The sequence below is a fragment of the Idiotropiscis lumnitzeri genome, chromosome 8 (assembly GCF_059441095.1).
Source record: "Idiotropiscis lumnitzeri isolate Australia: NSW breed Sydney's pygmy pipehorse chromosome 8, RoL_Ilum_1.0, whole genome shotgun sequence".
In the NCBI taxonomy this organism is placed as follows: domain Eukaryota; kingdom Metazoa; phylum Chordata; class Actinopteri; order Syngnathiformes; family Syngnathidae; genus Idiotropiscis; species Idiotropiscis lumnitzeri.
Window position 1 is genome coordinate 17947584 of NC_142398.1, and position 22298 is coordinate 17969881.

General features: G+C 42.5%; 1 protein-coding gene across 2 annotated transcripts in view; it reads right to left on the bottom strand.

Annotated features, from left to right (window-relative positions):
• Positions 1-756: 756 nt before the first annotated feature.
• mxi1 (max interactor 1, dimerization protein) overlaps positions 757-22298 on the bottom strand; it is a 30170-nt gene continuing 8628 nt past the window's right edge. For both annotated transcript variants that reach the window (XM_088303368.1, XM_088303369.1), the window contains exons 4-6: positions 6819-6933; positions 5524-5707; positions 757-4719 (exon numbers count right to left, since the gene is read on the bottom strand). In XM_088303368.1, the coding sequence (XP_088159494.1) occupies positions 4556-4719; positions 5524-5707; positions 6819-6933 (463 nt within the window). In that variant the 3' untranslated portion in view covers positions 757-4555. The remainder of the gene's footprint in view (positions 4720-5523; positions 5708-6818; positions 6934-22298) is intronic.

Below are 22298 nucleotides of genomic sequence, written 5' to 3' on the forward strand. Positions count from 1 at the left end.
TTAGTGTGAAGGCGTAGTATGACCTTTTACAGTTGCACTCTAAAGTGCATTTTCCTTTCTTTGAAATCTTGGAGGAACTTGTTGACATTGGCATCTTTGAAAAGATTCTCTCCAGTTTCTACGCAGTGTGTCATGGCGCCTTTGTTCAACACGGGAGGTCGAGCCACTGTTCCAAGCATATTTCACATGCTGTGAACACTTGGAAGAAAAATAAATAAATAATAACATGACGCGCTGTGCTGGATGTTCCCTTGTAAAGCCCGAAATGAAAAGGTCGCCACCATTGTCTTGCAGATAGCTTTTTAGAAACATCGAAAATCATGTGTGCTTCAGTACAAGCTCGGTCTCGCTGGAGGCCATCAGGTGCACTGGAAAAAAAAAAAAAAAAAAAAAGTCCATCAATTTCCTATGGTACTTGTCCTCATAAGGTTACGAATGAGTTGGAGCCGATGCCAAAAAGAATTATTCCCCGTAAATATACATTTAATATTCACAACATATTTGATTAAATAACTGCTTAATCAATAATGATCACTATTATATATTTTACACTCGTTTATTTATTGTAGCTCATCTTAACAAATGCAAACAAAGGCCCAAGGATCTTCATGAGGGGAAACTGACAACGTGGTGATATTCGTGTAATACAGTTTGACTGTAAAGTATTAAAAACAATTTTATGATTACAAGGGGAAATAGAGTTACTGTGCAAAAAAAAAAATATATATATATTTTACGAAAAGGTTGAGTCTGTGATTCAGGTTTGAAAATCTCGTTTTTATTGTAAGTATTGCATTTCCAACTTTGCAATAAAACACGTTCATCAGAGTGCATGTTTTACAAAGGATGGTCACAAATTGAGAACAACAGGACGACTCCCCAAAGGGACTTGTCTCGTTGCCTTCACTCCACCTCATGGACCCGTTTTCCTCACCGACACCGAAATGGAGTGTGGTTTCCCAAAACAAAACAAAAACACTGCAACATCCACTTATTGGGGACTGCCTTGACTATGAAAAGCAGATCCCACTTGCAAAGTTAACCACACGCTCAAGGTTGCTTGTTAGGAACCAAAACCTCAGCAGAGGTAAAAAAAAAAAAAAAAAAGAAAATTGACAAGGTTTGTCAGAAAAATTACCAGGACTTGTGTCACAAATATCGCAATTCAAATCCAAACGACTTGTTTGTCCTACAGACATAATCTTCTGAAGTCAAACACACTTTGCCAGCTTTCTGTGCCACATTTTTACATGCTCCAGAAAGGATTCTTCAGGCATACTTCACCGCTGTCGTCACGGCCATCTTAATGTCGGGATGTTTTGAAAACAGCTTCTAATGATGACCTCCTTGATCTTAAGGTGGGGAAAACCCCACAGGGCAAGGCCATGTGAGAAGGACGCTTACTTCAGCACGACAATGTTCTTTTTGGCAAGGAACTGCCAGATGCTCTGGCCATTGTGAACAGGCGCGCTGAAGCTGTTGTGAAATGCGCTATATAAATAAAGTTGTATTGTATTGTATTGTCCTGCCGCCATTCTCGCCCTTTTTTTTCAGGACAGAGCATTTCTTTGTAGATGTGCTGGTTGTCTTGTCTGACCCACATTGAAATGGAAAAAAAAATTGTCATACAAAGTCCTGGAACCTTTTTGACAAACTATGTTGCGTTCAGTCAGCCAGCTTACAAGATGTGACATAGCGCAGTTTTGTCATAGCAACATGAGGAAGAAATGGAAACAAGGATGGCTAAAAAGTTACAGAGGGGCAGAATCAATGTAAACTGACCCTCAGGCAGAAAGATAGACAGAGAGAGAGAGAGAGACAGAGAGAGAGAGAGAGAGAGAGAGAGAGAGAGAGAGAGAGAGAGAGAGAGAGAGAGAGAGAGAGAGAGAGAGAGAGAGAGAGAGAGAAGAGAGAAAGAGAAAGAGAAAGAGAGAGGACACTGAGGTGTTCTGACGTGGTTTTGGCATTTCTGCTTGTAGGATCAAGCACCAGTGGTCACTTTCCGATTCAGTGCCAACAAATCCAACAAGCACAAACTCTACTCTTGTTTTTCTGTTCAATCCCCTTTTGGAGGTGTTGTAAGTGTAAGACACGCGTTATTAACTAATATGACAAATCTAGTCAAGAGTAGACAAACCTCTTGTAAGAGGAAAGTGGCTTTCTAAAAGACCCCAGTTTGGGTAGTAGCTGGCTCAGCATATGCCCTTGGCGATAAACCCCCCCCCCACCCCCCCACTCCACCTCAGCCGTCTTCCGCACACACACTCACAATCTCCGCTGGACTGGCAGGCCAGGTTTGGAGAGAAGCCAATCTAGTTGTATAACTTGCGGACGTGAGTATGTCGTGTGGAGAAGGGGGGGGGGGGGGGGTCATCCTCCAAACAAGACTCGAAACAGGCTCAGCAACTAGGAGCAGCTTTGGGGTCGTTTACATTTCAAGTGTCCATCGAATAAACATCAAAAGCAAAAAAAAGAAAATGGCTACATTATGTTACCCTCCCCCAAAAACCCAAAAGAACAACAAAACACAAAATACATTATTTGTAAAATAAGGAATGAGGAATACGCATCGAAAATGAAGTCAAAATAAGACAGGATGAAAATAAGTTATTTTCCCCCCTTTGTTACATCTGTTCAAAGAGGGATGGAGAAATAAATATTCAAAGGATGTTTTGTTAAAAATCAAAAGGATAGAAGAGGGGGTTAAAAAAAAAAAAAAAACAGCGGGCGAAGTGCAATTCTTAATGCCAGTGGAGTTGGGATGGCTAACTTTGACAACCCGTTTCTTTTCCCCAACATGTGGGATCACCTGACCACCGGTGGAATGCCATACGCACACACGCGCACACACACACACACACACACACACATGCACACTCCGAGAGAATATCACGTGTAATAAATTAAAACTCTGCAGCTTCCATCCCGAATCCTTGCGCAGCACCAGACAGCATCACAATAATTAACTTGTAGGATGTCTACCAGCAAAAACTAAATGTCCAAGCCACGCCCACCACGCTTCCAAATATGGACTTTCAAATGCACAATAAACACAAGTCAGCAACAGAGGCAAAAGTTCTATCCATGAGCTCTTTTTTTTCATCTTCAACATTTATTAATTTAGCTATTTTTATGTACAAAGGAAAAAAACTAAAACGACTGCTTTTTTTTTTTTTTTTTGGACGGTCACAAAGGGAGAAAAGATGAAGAGTTATTGCTTGTTACTGCTGGAGACAAAGTGGACGTCTATTCCCAACGTATCTTGTTGCTGTTGTTTGGGCCGCGTCAGCTGGAAAGTATTTAAGTGCAGGATCGCTCGTCGAGGAGAAAAGACAGCGTGAGAGAGAACGCCACGCGTTCAACAGGAATGACTTTTGTGTGGTCGTCTTGTTCCGCGTTAGCGTGTGGAAGCAGACGCTTTTGCTCTCCCAGCTGATGGAGGAGTTGCACAATAGCACCGAGTCAAGTGTCCAAGACAGATTTGGCGTCTTGGTGATGTCGCCGCGACGTGTGCTTTCTATTGGCTGGGGGCCCAACGCTGAAGCACCAATCAGCTTCGAGCGACTTCAATAACAAATAGGCTTCAAGTGCATTCTGGGTCATATTTGGGCTTGTATGCGCGGGTTTAAACTCCCGGGAGTATTTTGCCATTTGTCTTTCTAAAACGACTAAAACCAAATTGTAGGGGTCCGAGATCAGGGGTCTCAAATTGGGTTCTGTGAGCTGCGAAAGAATTTGCAATAAATTATGGTTCCCCCCCCCCCCCCCCCCCTATTATTATTATTTTTTGAAAGTGCATGCCTACATTAAAGGGACCGGCTCCACAATAAAATAAACACAGTAAACCAATTAACTGTGATGCGTCATATAAATCTGTATAACTCTCGAGTTGTTCTAAACGTGAACCACTGAACGAGGAAAATATATTTGATTACAGTGCTTCCCTGCATATTTGCCATTTACTGAATTGTCCGAACACGTTCGCTGTTAGTTGCTGAAAAACTCACCTATTCGCTGTTTTTGTGCTCAGGCCAAAGCAATCCGAGAATATTCTTGGCGCCATCTTGTGGCATTTCAGTGCTACGGAACTATCTTGTAGTGAGTTGAGGAGCTTTGTTTAGATAAAAGTAGTGCTTTGCCACCTTATTGTGGCATCTCCAAGCAATAATAACACTTTTTTTCCGAGGGGGGAGGGGGTGTCAATTACTTGTCGATTTTCTCCACTCAAGGTGTTTCGGTTGAAGCGTTTAGACAATAATTCCTTGGTAGTTCAGTTGGTATAAGGATTAATTTCCTTGTAAAAATATCTCCCCTGTAGGTGGTCCCCAGACCCAAAAAGTTTGAAAGCCCCTGTCCAAGTTATTAGGTTCCGGTCTCACACTGTTGATTGTTGCATGGTGATGGGAGCACTGTAAGCAGGTGAACAGATGCCTGTGGCCACGGCTGGATGGGTGCACGGATACACCAGATGGGAGGGCAGGGAGCAGCGGGAGGAGGAGGAGGAGGAGGAGGAGGTGTCTGCGGCGGTGGTGATGGTGGCGGCGTTGTGTAGCTTCTAGGAGGAGAAGGCAAGTTTGACACTGCAGGAGGAGTATCCCTCGTCGCTGGCCATGCTCTGCAGGCTGCTGTGGTCGTCCAGGTCGCTGGTGCTGGCCGTGCTCAGACTGTCCAGCTCTCCGTGGGAGAACTCCGTGCTCTCCACGTCCACCTCGATCTCCTCTGTGGCAGCACAAGAGAGCAACGTCAACTACTTGATCGGCACTCGCAAGGAAGGAAGCGCATTGACTGGATTGGAGTATTGACGAAGTGTCCCAAAATGTGCATCCTGCACATGTCTGAGATAGAGCTCCCATGCTACCCTCAACATCAAGGCAGACCCTCGTGTCAATTGACTATATGACACGCACTTCCGTTGTACGGACTCAGCCATATTGATTTTTTACGTCTCCGTCCATTCCCGAGCTAAATGACTGCATTCTTCACGAGAACACTTCAAGGCATCGCCGGCTAAACAATTTCGCTGAACAACATGAGTTGCATCAGTAAAGCAAATTCGGCCATGTCAGCTGCCAGGAAGCTGTCTATGTCAAATTATATTCGCAACTAGGAAGGTTAACCCTTGAAGCGCCAACAAGCAATATTTTGAGTGTGCCTTAATCATTTTTTAAGCGGCAACCTTTTGAAATATTAAACGTGAATATTGTATTGAAAAAAAAAACAATGCGACCTAAAGGGTTAAGTTTAAAATTTCAAAAATGTCCTCATGTGCGCACACATTTTAGCTTTTGATGACATTACCTTGGTGGCTAGCACTAGTCATCTTAGTAATAGTCATATTTGCCTGGACCTTCTGTGATCTGGTGTCACAAATTCATATTTTATGTTAATAGCACTTCAGGTCGACGAAAAAAAAAAAAACCCTCCACTGTTCGAGGGCAATGACAATGTCTAATAAATTAAGCTAATTTTTGAGAATGATGATCGTTGCTTTATTATAAGTAGATACAAAAAACAGCAACTGACCTTGGTCGGAGTCGGAGCGCTCGGACCCGAGGGTGGAGCCCACGCTGTCCATGCGTATCCTCTCGCCCTCCACGCCCGCACCTCCGCCTCCTCTCAGCAGCTCCAGTTGGCGCTGGAGGTGCCTCTGCTCACGCTCCAGAGACTCCAACTGGTACTGGCTCTTCCTGTCCGCTTCTTCAAGTTTCTGGAGGCAGGAGACAAAGGGGGCGGGGTTACATGGAAGTACAATACAATACAATAGAGTACATCTTTGCATCCAAAGGTGAGGCAGACACTAGAGGGAATATGGCGCACGTTAAGTGAAAGAGAAGAAAAGATGGTCGATTTGATTTAAAAAAAAAAAAAAAAACTATCGTGGACGTGTAGATTTTCTGCAAGATAGTGATGAAATAGATGAAATATGATATATTTTCAAGAATTCTAAAAATAAGATGATGGGGTCCAGAGAAATTGGTTCTCTTGTCTGAGGAGAAAGAAACTATGGAGGAATGTTTTTGTCAGATACCATCTTTAGAACATTTGGTCAAAAAACACAAAGAGTAAAACGGTATGACTTCATTAATTCTCAACGTTCTTCTTGACCCTTCCATGTCCCTCCAAGTTTCAATTAAAAATATTCGCCAATTGCTCAGGCAGGCCAAAATTGCAAGACATCAATTTAGTCAAAATTGCGGTGAAATTTCAAATATCGATACTTGCCCTACAAATTTGACTGAACTAACGTAAATGAGAAAAATCATTGGTAAGAAGAGAAGCGCAACACGACTACAGTACATACCCCTTTGTTCTTTAGCGTTATGTCACTAGTGGCGACAGACTAAAACAAAGAGTCATCGTTGCTGAAGCAAGTTGACAGCAGCAGATGTGTGGAGTGGTGGTGGATGTCGTGGAATAAGCTGGGCAGCAACAATAAGGCCTTTGTTCGATCGCCCGCCATATTACGCGCAAGCACGCGGCGCTCACGTCAGGTTTCGAGTGCTCGTCAACACCAGGCAGCTGAGCTTCACGTTTTAAATGCGCATGTTTCCTCAAAATGACAAACTGATGAGCTTCATTGAGAGTCTTATGGTCTAATTTTATATCATATACTACTATAGGTTTGTCTCACTATTCTGAGGTTTGGGGTTCAAATCACAGCTCTGGTGTGACAGTATGGAATTTGCGTCGTTCTTTTTATTCATTTGTTATAGAGGAACAAGGTACAATCATGAATATTCATCCATCCATTATTCAAACCGCCAGGTACCCGAGTAAAAAAAGCCATAGATAAAATGAATGCATGTACTTTGACTTACCTTTATATGTGCTTTGGCTTTGTTGAGCAGGCCCAGGGTGGTATGGCGGCTGCAGTCCGGTCCCAGCGGGATGAGGGTCTTCAAGCGCTCCAGACACAGCCGCAGGTGAGCCCGTCTGCAGACAAAATGTGAGGGGGCGGGGAAACGGAATTTTTAAACAGAAAATGTGAATTGCAATGCATGCTGGTAAATGCGACACAGCACAGGCAACATTGACAAGTGTGGCACCTTTGATAGAAATGCATTCCCTAGCTGCCAGTCGAACGCAATAAAGCTCATGAAATTATTTATGTAATAGTATATTTAAAAAAAAAAAAAAATTAAAATTAAAAGCCAACGGGGTAATGCACCAAGCCAAAAATATTTAGGGCACCTCACTAGATTTCATTTCAATTTGCTTCAAAGGATTAACTGGTTTGCCTGTTTTGCTTTGTGGGAATTTTAAAAAATAAATAAAAAAATTAAATAAAAAGAGCAGACTCATTTTAAAGAGGAGCAGAGTCCATATTTGCTACAGAGGTGAAGGCAGAAGTCAACAAGAGAAAAAAAAAATCTATATGCGCTGTTTACAAGAAGGAACACTGAGTGAAGATGAAGACTGCTACATCAGCTTTCCCCGCCCACACACACACACATCAGCGAGGTATGTTTGGATAAAATGGAAAAAAAAACTTTTCAAACAGTTTAAGGCTTTATTATGTTTATTTACAACAATTTCATATTGTCGTGGGCACTTTTAGGCCACAAAAAAAACCACTTAAATTTATCGGACAATCAGCTGTAACGAATGACGCTCTCACGTCAGTGCTAATCAGTAGTGATGGGAAAATGAAGCTTCAAATTTGCCTCATGAACCAGTTGTTGTATTTTTCAGTCCTCTAGATGGCACTGTTGGTTTAAATAAAGGGTTTCAAAAATGGCAAAGTCAGCGTGATTCCAGCCCAATGTTGAACAGAGAGTGCCACCTACAGGAGTCCAAAAATACTACAACTGGTTCATGAAGCACATTTGAGCGTTTTTAAACGGCTAAACACAGATGTCAACTGTTACCGACTCCACTGTTGGCAGCAATCCATTTGCAATGGAGCGTGAATGAGGAAATGGTAAAGATTTACACCCTAACGTAACACATTGTACGCCACATATTATGCACACTGTGACATACTTGTAGAAAGCAAAAGCTCCTGCATTGTCAAAAAGCCTCTGGAACGCTATGTGATCCTCTGTTGGCATTTCTCATCGCCAGCTTCAGTTACCCCACTCATCTCCATAACAAATATGTTTTAGATGATAGGTGCCTGTGAAGGGAGGAAAGGTGTAATGGCATTTCCTGGACCTCTCTCAGCCCATACGTTCCATCATCTCGACAGCACCTTATTGGGTGACTGGCGGAAGGCCCGGGGTGACATCTATCCTGCTAATGGCCCGGAGTAGAGAGATAAAGAGAGATAATTATGGCTATAACACAATCAGCGCTCCATTAACAGGAGCTGCCCTTTCAGCCCGCCTGAAGGGCTGGGCGGGGGGCTAGAAGGAGTCGGGGGGGGGGGCTCAGTGAAGTGACCCACACTCAGGAGATGAAAACAACTGGGATTCAAAGCGGCAAATATTTTCTGTTGCTTTAAGAATGGTGCGCCCCAGAATATCCATTGGCTAATTTGCGTGAATGTGAGATTAAGGTATACATGGATGCCGCTGATAAGAAGAATGAAAACCATCAGAGCACCGCAAGCGTGCATGAGGGTGCGCTTTAACTCGGCAGGAGCTAGAAGAGTGCGCTTCGAATGAAGGAGGAGGTGTCATGGTGCAATCTGTGGTGCTCAAAGTTTGGAGGTCACGAGAACACGAACGCAAAGTGCGCTGCTAGTCAGTCAGTCTGGCTCGGGCCCTTTTGTCAACGCCTTATCTTCGACTGACGGAGCCTCGCAAAGTCTGCGTCTGCCTCACACGGCCACCCGCGCTCCCACCCGTTCGGCTTCAAAGCGTCACGTTATCAGCTGACAGTTCGTCTCTCTTTCAAGCAAACCTGGCTCCATCTGGGAGATGCTCTCTAATGGGCGGCCAGTCTTCATGAAACAAATTAATAAATAAATAATGCTCGGCGGAGAGACCGATCGTAAGCCCGATGCTTTTAATTGTCCAAAACGCACGCTAAGTACGGAGGAAATGCTACAAACATTTCCATGGTAACAGGCGGCTCAGGACAGTTAAAAATCTGCTAATGCACTATGAGGCAAATAACGGTGAGGGGGAACGATATACCAAAGAAGCAAAGACAAAAAAAGATTTAATGCTGCATCAGTCCGCACGTCTAGAACAGCATTTTTGATTTACTTGATTTGCCCATTCAACATTTTCATGTCATGATAAAAATATGAATTGACATCTGTGCATCGTCTCCAACTAAATCCACTGTGGGTCACCCACAACGCCATGCGAGAAGAGCGACATTTGAGGATCGGTCTGGCCATGCCAAAGTGCAGTTAACAAATTCCAGACCTCAAAACACCAAGATGACGTTTCGCGCTCTGACCAGAACTGAAAGCGCTCACCTCATGTATCTCAAAAGACAACCAAAACACCACCTCACTGTCCATTTCTCTTCTCTTTTGACCTCACTTGTCTCTGATCCACAGGGGCAGCCGCAGTGCAGCAGCACGCTGCCATGGTAATTTCAGTTTCAGGCTCCTCGCACCAAGATTTCTATTTGTGACCGAGAGGCGTCGCTTGTTGCGTAGCATTCGCCAAGATGGTGCGAAATCACAAGAATCATTTAACACCCACGTGGCAATGATGTCGTCGTGCAGTCACGTAAGCCAAAGTCCTACAAAACTTCCATTTGGTCGAAAATGGTCAAGTAGGCCAACTTTAATTCCAGCATGCCTAGTAGCTCTTGGGAAGGCCTTCTGACTGCTGGACCGTTTAATTTTTTTGAACTATTGCAGATTTTTTTTTTTTGCCCCAGAACATGAAAACAGTACATACTGTATCTAAGAAGACAACAAATACAATCACAATCCGATGAATATGCATTGTTCTATCCGGGCTGACAGGTTGCTATGGTAGCACATGAAAAGGAAGCCAAGTCCTGAAGCATATCTTGTCTTTATCCTTGCTATAAGGCTATAATTAACAAAAACACCGAGATACTGGTCCTGAGAAACAATCCATTCCGTCTACGCTGGCTTTATTTTGTAGACCTGCACATCATGTTCAATTGTTGATAGTGTGTATGGTCAAAGCACTCGGAGTTCTGGTTCTGTTCTTTTTGACACTATCACGGGTACCATGTGATCTCCTGTTTTAGAAACACAAGTGGCTCATTGGCAGCATGTTGCCTTCAAACACCCTCAATGTGTCTCTCGGTGATAGACGAGCTTGCAAAAACGTCGACATGGTTTTTGTCCTGATGTCTGGACACACGCCAGACTCTGATAATTGAAGAACAACTCCTCAGCTCATCATGTACGAGCAGAAGGAAGGCAGACAGTCTGTTTATTGCGACACCGACTGAGCCTGGCAAGCAAGTAGTTGGGGAAAAAAAAAAAAAAAAAATCGTCATTTCATTTGTGGTTAGGGAACAAGCAAGTGACTAAAGATAGCTGAAAGCGGATGCAGGTTTATCATGGAAGTTTGTCCTGCCAACGCTATCTTTAAATGTGTCAGTAAGAGGTTAAAGGCCATGAGTTTGTGGCTAATTGGGAGGCCCTCTCAAAGCCGTGCAACTGATAGCTTATCATGTAGACCCACAGAGTTTAAGCCATTTCCTACGTACAGCATGAGTGGCGTCTCGCTACCATAAATAGTTAGACAAACTCCCTTTGCTCGTCTGTAATGCATTTGTTTTCTCCATGTAATCCGACTCCGCTAAATTTGTAGACATGACTGCGATGGGGAGTAGTTGTTTGTCTATATATGCGCTGCGATTGGCCGGTGACCACTCCAGGGTTTACCTAATTCAGCTGAGATCGTCTCTAGCTGAGCTGCGGCCATAATGAGGATAAGTGCAATAGAAAATGGATGGCTGTAACATCATCACACGACCAGTAAACCTCGTTATAGCCGAGTGTGGTTAGATAAGCGCTAGACTCAAACGCATATGTGCACCTTCAACAGCATGCGCAAGCAGATTCACACGAATGCTAAGTTTGTATCTGGTCGGAAACAATCTACTCTAATTCAAAAATCTAATAACGTTGGGTAAATATCTACTCGAGATTTTAATTTGTGGCACTTAGCAAAAATCACACTCTTAGAAAACAGGTAATGATTAATCACGGTTCACCTGTTTTCTGAAATGAGCACTGAGCCACTGTAATGTCCTTTTGAGTTGACAGAAGTGACAAAATGGCCGCCTCTTGAGTCGGCTAAAATCGGGGGGATTTTACTGCTTAACTCATCTTCTGCAAACAAAATATTCATCAAATTGCCATGTTTCAACTAGTGGGACAGCACAGAACCATATTCTCATAAAGAATATTTTGGGGTTGACTTCCCCTTTAATGTTGGCCCAATATTATAAAAAAAAAAAAATAATAATATTGTCAATACTAGATACCAGAACTTTTTTGACAGTGTCGATCAAAACAAACTATTTAGATCTGTTTTTGGGGTATAGTTCTTGTAATGCATGCCGTTGTGCAGATGTACCCAAAATGTATTCTCGCGGAAATGTGGCACCTCTACTCCATGAGTTTGTGTGTTTACGCTAGTCTCTTCATGTTTGTGTGTGTGAGGGTGTTCTTATGACTTGTGTTCCTGATGGTCTCCAGATGGGTACGCAGGAGGGCAGCTCAGCCTTTTTGGCTTTGACATGTGAGCGAGGAGCCAGGCGACCATGGGTCACCGCACCCCACCTCTCCTGCTTCATCTCCCCTCCCCGCCGATCACATGAGCACGGGGCCTTTTCAATCGCATGACTTTTAACTCATTTCCATTTGCAGCACCGTGTGAATGCGATGAGTTTTTGTTTTTTTTACTTCGGCACTAATGTGCTTAGTAACAGCTTCACTTGAGCTTTGAAATGTGAGAAAACAAGACTCCAGTGTGGGTTTTATTTTTACAGAAGCACTTTGATTCTCTCCCCATCTGGTATATGAGAGCTGCCCACCTACTTTTACAGAACCAACGCACATCACATGTACTGTGCATCTCTTTTGTCAGTTCAAAGGAGTGCGGTTCACCACTCGCCTACTCCCGTGCACCGTTATCATCCCGGAACACACGTACATACGATGAGCAACTGTCCAGCACCTTAACAGATGCACACATCATCAGTATGGAAGCAAAAAGATAAAAATCAAACCCACAACATTCAGATAAAGAGTCATTTTGATCTGAGTAAAACAAAATCACCATCACTGATATGGTTTCCTAATCATAATTTCATCAAATACTCGTTCTCCTTGCTTTCATTTCCAAAATGTTACAATTAATCGCTCCATGTTGTATTTTTGATAGCTTGAAGGTAATGTGAAAGCAAATTTGACTATGATACCAGCAAGGGTATTTCTGCAAATGTTTACAGGCATAGAATAAATTAGTCACAATAAAAAACAAGCCTGAGGACAATCATGACGAAAAAGAAAATTATCTTTTTTTTTTTTTTTTTTTTTTAACAAAACTGCATTGATAAGCCAAAATGTTTTTTTTCTGCTTATTCAAAGCAGTCTTAAAGCAATACTTAAAGCTAAAGCACTGGCGACAGAGGGAAAAAAAAAGACTGCCCTAGATTCCAAACTTGTGAATACATAAATAATAGATAACTTCTCAGGCCCGAGATGTCTGCCATCATTACTGGCCGTGCTCTTAAAGGCAGGGTCACATTTCCAGCTCAGATAAGAGTCAATACACGTCTTCTCCATGGCAAATCCCCCACGCTTTCAAGTCCATTTAACATACACACACTTTGACCCAATTCTATTTCATCTAGAGGGAGGGAAAATCTGACCCTTCACCCAGTTATTACACTAATTACACATCAGCGCTGTCTTTCTCAGAGGTAAATCTACTAAATTGATTTACAACTGGAATCATAATCATGACAAAGTGCGATCTTCCTGGAAACGAGAAAAAAAAAAAAAGAAAAGAGAAACCATTGCAAGAGAGATCACCTTTCCCGCTTACATCTTTATAGTGACGCCTCATTTGAAGCAGCCCAAAAACCTAATTCACGGTGATGACAAAGATTAGAGGAAAGCATTTGCGTTTTTTTGGAATGCAAAGCCTCATTTAAAGCAATTGAATCAATGACCACTGGGCACGACATTAAGGCAATGTGAAATTATCTCACGTCACGGAGGAATGTAATTAAATCAAACCCAGTTGATGTGCACGTAGTTTAATTTTCATTTGAATTTTTTGATCATTATTATTTCCTGCGCTTAGCACATTCTTATTGTACTCCAAAAACAATCCATAACTGGTCATCAAAAACAAATCTCAAGTAAGCCCATTATGTCCCAGAACATATGTCAAGAAAAAAAAAAAACATGTACACATGTGGCCCATGAATCCACAGTACGGATGGTAACATGCAATACGTATACATGCAAAGGGGAAGGGCTCAAGTCACGTGGCAGCTCATACATCCATCCCCCATAATGCTTTGCTGTCACTCTGACTGGCTGCTGTTGTTCCCACAGAGCTTTCACACTCTGCCGAGGGCACATCACTGTATGTACCGTATAATAAAGACACCACTTGACCGGTGCTCAACCAACTTCATGCTGCTCGTCAACATAATGTCTTGGACCAACACCACCACCTGGACCTCTACAATAAAATAGTAACCTGGAGTATTTGGGATGATAAATGAAAATAATCAAAATGTACACAAAGCCAACTCAGCAACATGAAGAAGCCAAGCAACCAGGACATTTTTTTTTATTCCTAGCATTCCGCTGCGAGGACATTGCTGTTCCAAATCGCCACGTAGTCTCTCTGTGCCTGCGTTTCATGGAGCGGGTCGTCCTTCTCTGCCTTTCTCGCTCACATGAGCGCCTATAGTCACATGTTCACCAATACAACCCGCACCACCTGACTGAATAGGCTGTTCATGTTACTGGGGGAGCTACCATTCACTACTGCTGGAACAGCTACCAGCCTGGGCGCCAAACTGGGGCCCGCTATATGTGCCTAAACCCGCAGCTTTATTACGTGAAGCATGAATGTAAAGTTCACAAAATGGCACTTACAGATGGCTATGTAGAAAACGTCTGGTTTTGGCAGCGAGCCTTTTTAGGCAAGCGATCACATCTAAGTAGTTATTTTCCTTTAACAAGAACAGTTTCCGATCTCATCAAATAGGAGGGGAACCATAATTGAAATGCCAGTGCTCACTGGGACATAAAAAAAACCGGTATGCCACTGATGGCAAGATGTGATTAAAAACCAAAAAAAAAAAAGCTTTAAAAGTGCATGTAGGGAAATGTGACGGTTCCAACATTCGCTGATGAACAACACTGACACTCAAAAGTAGTAAACCAAGATGAGATGCAAGATTGATTTGAAATGACTTTCATGTATGGAATATTGAAGTTTGGATTATGGTACAATTATGCATATTGTCTTGGAAAATTGGATCTCATTACGTTGTTTGAGGATAGCAAAAATATAAATAAAATAAAATAGAGCGACGTGACAAAATGACCATGGCGTTTCAAACGGCATCACTTGCCCAACAAGTCGACTTCAATAGCGCAACTGGATCATTATTCGTCGAGAAGAGGAGTAGAATAGGTCTCGTCCTTTACTTTTTTCTGACCTCATTTCTTGTGGAGGATTTTCGAGATGTTTGTGCTCATTCCATGCTTTTCAGAAAATTCCACAAAGATGGTGGGCACTCATCACGTCGCTAGTAACATCACCACTCTCTACTCGAGCCTGAGGCAAAGAGCGCTGTGTACTTGTGAAAGTTCTCTTTTGTTTTCTGCAAACCAAAGTCAGTCCATCATGTCTCCGTACACATGCCAGATTAGAGGAATCATTTCCCCACATCGACTGCAGACTCTTCTCGTTGGTCTGACCGATAGACTCCTCTTTGCCTTTATGAAATCCGGACAGATGGGAGAGATACAGAAAGAGTTGGGGTGAGATGGTACGGGTGACAAATGTAGAGCTGGGAGAAATGGGGGAGGAAAGGGTTGCTGTGTGTGTGAGTCTGTGTGTATAATCTGCCCAGAAACTAGCCATGGACACTAAACTGGAACCAGTCAGGATTAATTCTCGGTTTACTAACGGTGGGCCAACCCCCCCACACCCCACAAAAAAAGAGAGATGACAACGTTCAGCCATTTGTCTGGTTAGACTTGTAAGGACTGTCAGTCAGTACCAGCGGAAGGTCTGTCAGACTCCCACTCGGCTGGCGGACTGACAGCTCAACTATATTGGGCTGGATTGACTAACGAATAATGAATGATGGACCCAGTGCTGCTTGTGATTTCTTTTTTTTTTTAAATAACGATGCTAAAGTAGAAGTGGCGAACAGTCATTTAGCAATGACGGAAGACCGGTTAAGAGAACGATAACGGACTGACGGACAGATGGACTGGGCCGGCTTGGAATAATAACAGACTGACGATGACAGACTGAGGGGCCGCCTGCTGGCCAATGATGAGTGACGGACTGGCAAAATTTAAGCAGGCGCTCACCTCTGATATGAACAGCAAACACAATGGAAGCGTCGAGGAGTTAAAGTAATGGTAGCACTTTGGTGTGTGGGCGGCAAATAGAACTTGGATAGCTATGAGCATGCAGTTGTGACCTCAATCCCCAATTTGAGATTTATGTGTGGGACAATATTGTGGGTGAGCATGCGAAAGCTAGACATTCAGCACAACACTACGAACTGGGGACAATAAAACGTTATAAGAACTTCCCGCCCTGCCTAACCAATGCCATGACCACAAGTAGTAAATACAGTCAAACCCCAGTTGATCACGAAGCAGACCAACGCTGCTGTCACGCTAACTGCTGAGGCCCCTCCGAGCCACAAAGACTATGCAACATGACGCATAGCAACAGTGCAGAGGAGGGACCAAGGACTAATGGGCAAAAGTAGAACCATGGGAGAAAAAAAATGTCAGAATAAAACAACAGAGCAGCAATTGAACCACCTCAAGCAACGCTCACAGGCAAAAACACGTGCTTACACACACAAGTGCTCGTGCAAAGTTCATTGGTGAGGGAGGAAAGCAGGGGATGGAGGGGGGGGATGTGCTAGCTGCATGACAGGGCCAAGAGACTCCAGGGTTGAAACCCATCACTAACTCATGGATTAGTTCACACGTGCACACTGCCTTTTAATCTGCTCCAATGAGAAACAAACGAGGGGGAAAAAAAACAAAACAAAGGAAGACCAGAGACAAAGAGGTGGAGAGAGGTCTAAGCTTAGAAACAAAAACAAACAAGCATATTATGAAAACAATTGCCCATAACGTCCAAATCGCCTTCATAATCACACATACAGATCATGTGATTTGAAATTCACTCATCCCCCTAATCCGTGTACATATTTGTGTGTCTAATCGTGCAACATCTGACTTGAATGAGCAATATATTAAACATGGCATGTCCACACCACTGATGAACGTAAACTTTCTCTTTTAGTCCAGTGTGACCTGAGCGGTATAGGGCAGGAGCTTTGGATTAGAGCACTAATATGGATGGGCTTCTAAAATGAGTCTGATGAAAAAAAAAAAGTGAGGTTTGGCCAGATGTTGGCTCTGGGGGATGGCAGTATAACACATGTGGATGTATTTTATCATGTTCACCAGTGGTTGTGAGTGTGTGTGTGTGCGTGTAATCTCAATGTAAGAACTAAAGTGTGTGTTAAGGTAGTTTTGTTTTTTTTCGGTCACACTGAGTCATGCAGAATTGTCTTTTGATTAAAGCTCTAAACCAGAGGTGTCAAACTCATTTTTGTGGACAGGCCACATCGTAATTATGGTTTCCCTCTGAGGCCCGTTATGAGTGTGAACCCATATAAATGTATGATCACCTTATGTTATCACATACACACAACAAATTGATGGAAAGCCAGTTTTGAAAGCAGAAGCCAGTAAGTAATTGTTTAACAATTCTTCAATTTATTTTAAAAGGGGACAATTGTAACCAAGTGAATGTAAATATCTCATACCTCAATATTGTTAAAAGTGAAGAAAATGTGATAAAACAGGAAGTTGATGCACATGACTTGCCCTTCTCGGGCCACATAAAATTAGGTCGCGGGCCAGGTCTGGCCCCCGGGCCTTGAGTTTGACACCGGTGCTCTAAACCTTGTCACAGAACTCTGAGGAGAACACTTGTGTTTTGGGATGGAAATATTAAGATATATGTTCCTCACCAGTGGACATTTCCACCCCTAAACTCATGTTGAGGATAAATCCGCGGCCACAATTTCTTCACTGTGCACCGACACACCACCCTTCATTTCCAATTCATGATAAGACTATAAATCAGCGGGTCTCAATAATTTTTTCATTAAGGGTATGAGGAGACAGCTTGTTTTGACCTGTTTGCACATAAGTAATTTTATTGGCCGTAATCTATTTTTTTTCCAACGTTGTGTTAATTGCAACTGTCAGTGGAAGGATCCGGAGGCAGTTTAATAGGAATAAGGAGTGACGGCCATTTTCATTGCTCATTCGTCGCAAGGCTCTCATTGGTTCACAGCTAACATATGCGATTGGTCAGAAGGCAGTGGTGTTTTCTCCCTGTTGCCCCAGCCGTGAAGCTAAAAATAGAAGCTCTAGTCAGATTTAGTCTAATTGAGTCTTGTTTCTTCTGCAAGCATCCTATTTTCTTTCCTTTCCGCCTTGTTTCATTTTCTGTCCTCCAAACACCAAAACAGCTCCTCAAGGTAAGATTTAGTTAGTTCAGCAGAAAACATGACACTGTGCTTGAGGAAAGGGGGACTTAAAAAGCGCAAGTACTCCCTGGAACAATATGGAACAGCAACTTTGTTCATTTTTTTCCAATAGCCTTGACAGAATGTTTTACATGCCACGTAGGACAACCCGCAACGTGACAGAAACGAAATATTGTATTGCCGTACATGCTGGGCCAAAAGTCACTCTACTGGGTTGAACACACAGAATTTCCTTGGAAATTCTGGTTGCGGCTTGCTGACTGCTTGTCATTTATAGCCTTGTGCTGAGCAATTATACCCTTCGACTAAATGCTGCCAGAGTGCACATACCTTAGGTGGTAGAAGGGCACAATAATAAGAAGCTAAGATAAAAAATGTCAGACAAGTTTTATACCAAACATTAAATTCACCTTGTTTTGTCATTCTGTCATATAAGTTATTGGGGTCAAAAAAAAAAAAATTCTCGATGTATTTGCCCTGCAATCCAGCTACAGTAAGTCGATCGACGATGGCCACACGTCAACACATAATTTTTATATTATTAATCAATTTCATCAATGTAATGATACCTTTTTTTTTATATTCAAGTCACAATGTTATTTTTAACTTTAAGAACACTTCATACATCACGGCGCTGGGGGGAAAAAAAAAAAATCGATTTTTAAGACGACAATGCGTTCACTTGTGTGGAAACACTTTGGATTTTGCAAGAAAGGAAATCGTCTTGTCAAGACGGTTTGCCGTAAAAAGCCTTTGCAAACGCCCGGTGACATGTAACGGGAAAACCATTTGCGAGCGCATCTCAGAAGAGAACGTTGACTATTGTTCATATATATGAAGCGCTTCATCAGAAGAGTTTCTTTGCATCGATGATTTAATGCATAAAAAGAATAAGGTAAGTGAGTGTGTAAAAAATTTGCACTTTGTTTATGATAGAAGATTAATAGCTTGTTTTTTTTTTGTTTTTTTTTTTTTGAATCAATAAAGGAGTTTGTTTGAAAATAAAATAGTATGAAAAAATTTTATATTTGAAGTTAACTTTAAATAGCATCGGTTTATTTACACAAAAGCCATTGCTACGGCAGCATATTGTATTGTTCAAAAAAACGTGACATCTCTGTCAAATCGTTAGGCCTTATATCGATCGGTATCATAGATTTGACTTCTCGGTATATTTTCAGGCGTATTGATTTTAACACTTTGTGGTGATAAATAGAGTCTCGCGTGTGTGTAATGTGACTGGCCAACTGATAGTCAATCGACAAAAAGCTTGTTTTCAAAAATCTTTTCGGATAATCTACTGTTTTTACACATAAAACCAGAGAAAAACTACCAGATGCTACAGCTTTTCTCAAAGGAAATTATCAAGAAGAAGAATTCAAACACAAATCATCGAGCGTTAGTTCATCAGGAACTCAAGTCTCAGCCATATCATCAAACCGAATTCTGTCCCGGCTCATATTTCATGGCGTTAATTACAGGGTGTAAAGTGTAACCGCTCACTGTGCACACGCTGGCACACAAGAGAGCACAGATTAGACCTGCGTGCTGCTTTAAGCAACCCTTAGTCAGGTGTGTTTGACTATTTCTCTGCTCATCCCATCAGCTTGTCAGTTACTTCCTTGTCCTCTGACTCCATCGTTTGTTAATCCAGCATCAAGCGAGGCTAGTAAAGAATAGCACCGGGTGGCCTCCGTGAGTGCGTGTGCGTTTGTTAGGGGGATGATGAACGTGCCCCAACACGTGTACATGCTCTAGCTGGGCTCACCGGACCAAAGATCAAGCCGCTTAAGCGGCTTTTCGGAGCCAAGAAAAGCTTACAAGTCGTCACGTTGGTCAGGACAAATGGTCTCAGTCCCGGGGCTTGCAGCAAGGCCTGAGAATAGGCCGCACTCACTGGGCAGAGAACAGCAAGCTTTAGCACAACTACAGAAAATGTAGCCCAGGCTTTTTCATGCTTAACAGCTCATCCGACCCCGAGGCCTCTCACAACAAAGCTCAGTTCAGTTCCCACTATTATAAAGGCTAGAGCAAGGATATGTAGCAGAAGAAAACGTTATAGTCATGGCTAATTAGCAGGTATGCATTTTAGTGTATGCAGTTAAGTCATAAATGATCCATCTCGCGCGACAATGGGTTTTTAATACAGATTCGAAATGACAAAGAATGATTGGCTTAGTCAGTAAAGGCCGACGCGGTGAAAGAACCAATGAGAATGTCAGAGATTTGTTGTGGGATGTAGTTGAGATGCAAGTCACCTCATGTTAATCTGAAACACGCTCGCCATGTTCAAATGGTCTGTCAAGTTTGACAACTTACGTGAAATGTTGTTCGCGGTACTTCTATTTGGTGTTTACTGAAGTTGCATGGCTAGCTTTTATCTAATATTGAAGCTTGCAAGATAGCGAGCTGCATGGCTATACTAAACGATATTTTGAAAACAATATCTTGTAACCAAAAGATCACGGGAGATGTTAGTCAATAAACATTGACGACAAAACATGTTGGAACAAGTACGTCATAAACAGCAAACACACTTCGTTTTCTTGCTAGCTGTCTGGTCTCTCTCGCTCTCTCTTCTTCACACACTCGCGAGAAGAGTGAAGATGTGACAAACTTCCTAGAACCGCCAGTCCTCTGTTCAGACACTGATTTACATAATATAATTCACTGCATTTGAAGCTTGAACCGCGGGAAATATGAAAATGAAGGTATGGCGCGCAAATGTTAAGCAGCGTTTCATTATTTACTGCAGCAAGTAGTCTTGTATTGATTGGCCGGAAATTAGATCAAACTTTGACAATTACTGACGGGCACTCAGTACAGTGACGACCTTTGACAAGGCCGAACATTCTGGATCTGCTCCAAATCGTATTAAATAACACCCTCAGCCTTGAATCTAAATTTTATCGTTAAGCATTCACGCATTGACACTGACGAATTAAGACACATTAACGCTTAAGTAGTTGTGGGCAATCCTGCTAACTACTTGTAGCAAACAGCAGTGAAAACATTACTTCCAGAGCATAGGTACTAAAGCCTGAGTTGTCGCTTTAACGTAATCGCTCTTTTCAAGACAAACAATTAACGGAAATAGGACTAATAGTGGACAAACCCTACATAAAGGGTGAAAAAGGCAACATGCAGGCCCAGTGTTGGAGTGGAAAGGGAGGTATATGATCAAAGCAACATAACAATCACGCTCTCTCACCTGCAATGCCCTCTCCCCCCAAAAATAAAGGAAATATATTTTTTTGGCCAGTGTTGTGGATCTGTGTTGTCAATGCGAGACAAAGCATCTCTGCACCAGCAAATTCACTACAGTATTATAAATTTGAGTTCCATCGCGGTTCGGCATTACTGGGACTTTTTCACAACTTGTAAGTCTGCCTTAAGAGAATCATGGTATAAGCCTGACACACTCGGGTGAACAACTTTGGCTGATACATATAGCTTAGAGTGCGGCATGTCCTGAAAGGGAATTGGATTAACTGCTGGCAAAAAACGAGGGATTATAAATTATTCTGACAAGTGCGCTTTCAAAAAAGAGGGATTACCACATCAATTTTACTCACTTTCTTTGGTAACAGAAATATTTTTTTTCTTACACTATAAGAGGGCAAAAAAAAAAGACGGCAAGTGAACGACATGAATAATAAGAAGCATTCCAAGATCCGGAGATCCATTTCAAGTGTGTCTGGCTTTTGGCACAGTGGTATGTTACAGGGCAGCCTGGACCAGCAAAGGACAAGCAAGAAAATGAGGAGGTGAAGGAAATGCTTCAAAGAATGAAAACAGAAAATGCGGAGGGACTCACAAAAACTGTGTTCTGTGAACAAACAACAGAACACGCTTGTGAAATACTACAAAAAAATAAATCAATTCAAACCGGCATGGGAGCTACAGACTGCCAAGCTACTAGCCAGCCAACTGCGTTGCCATGTGCGGCATCACATGAAAGCACCACGGTGACGCCTCAACTCGACTATATTTAACGCACCGAATCCAACGTTCCCATCGTTTTACTGGAGTCTGCCGGGGACGATGGTGAGAACAAACGGGGTTGATATGTGATTACACTGACAGGATACTACCCTCTCGCATCCTTTCAACGTACCCACATCCTCGGAGATGATGAAATGGAAGGCACGCTCATCTCTCCTATATACAGTGCGATAAATCGTGCAAGTCTAGCCGCTGTTATTTGAGGTGTCACAGAAAGATCTTTGTAGATTGACTCTTGTAGTCTGCCATCATATAGTAAACACTAGAAAGCTCCCAAATGGGTGGTAAACTCAAATCAGGAAATGGCCTTGAACACACCAGAGTGTGTCACGTTCACAAAAACAGCACATTTCTCATTGTCCACCATCTCACATGAGAGCATATGGGTGGATACATGCTCGGGCTCGAACATGACACGTTTATAATGCGTCTATAACGCTGACGTTATAATTGCAGCAACTATCTCAACAATCATTGAACTTTTATAGCTATGTACTTGCTGTCCGTTGCCCGGTTCAAGATTGCAAGTGTGTTTAACCAAAGACCTCGGTCAAAAAGGTGTCGTGCTTTGTAAATATGCTTCGGTATAAATGAGAAAAGAACAC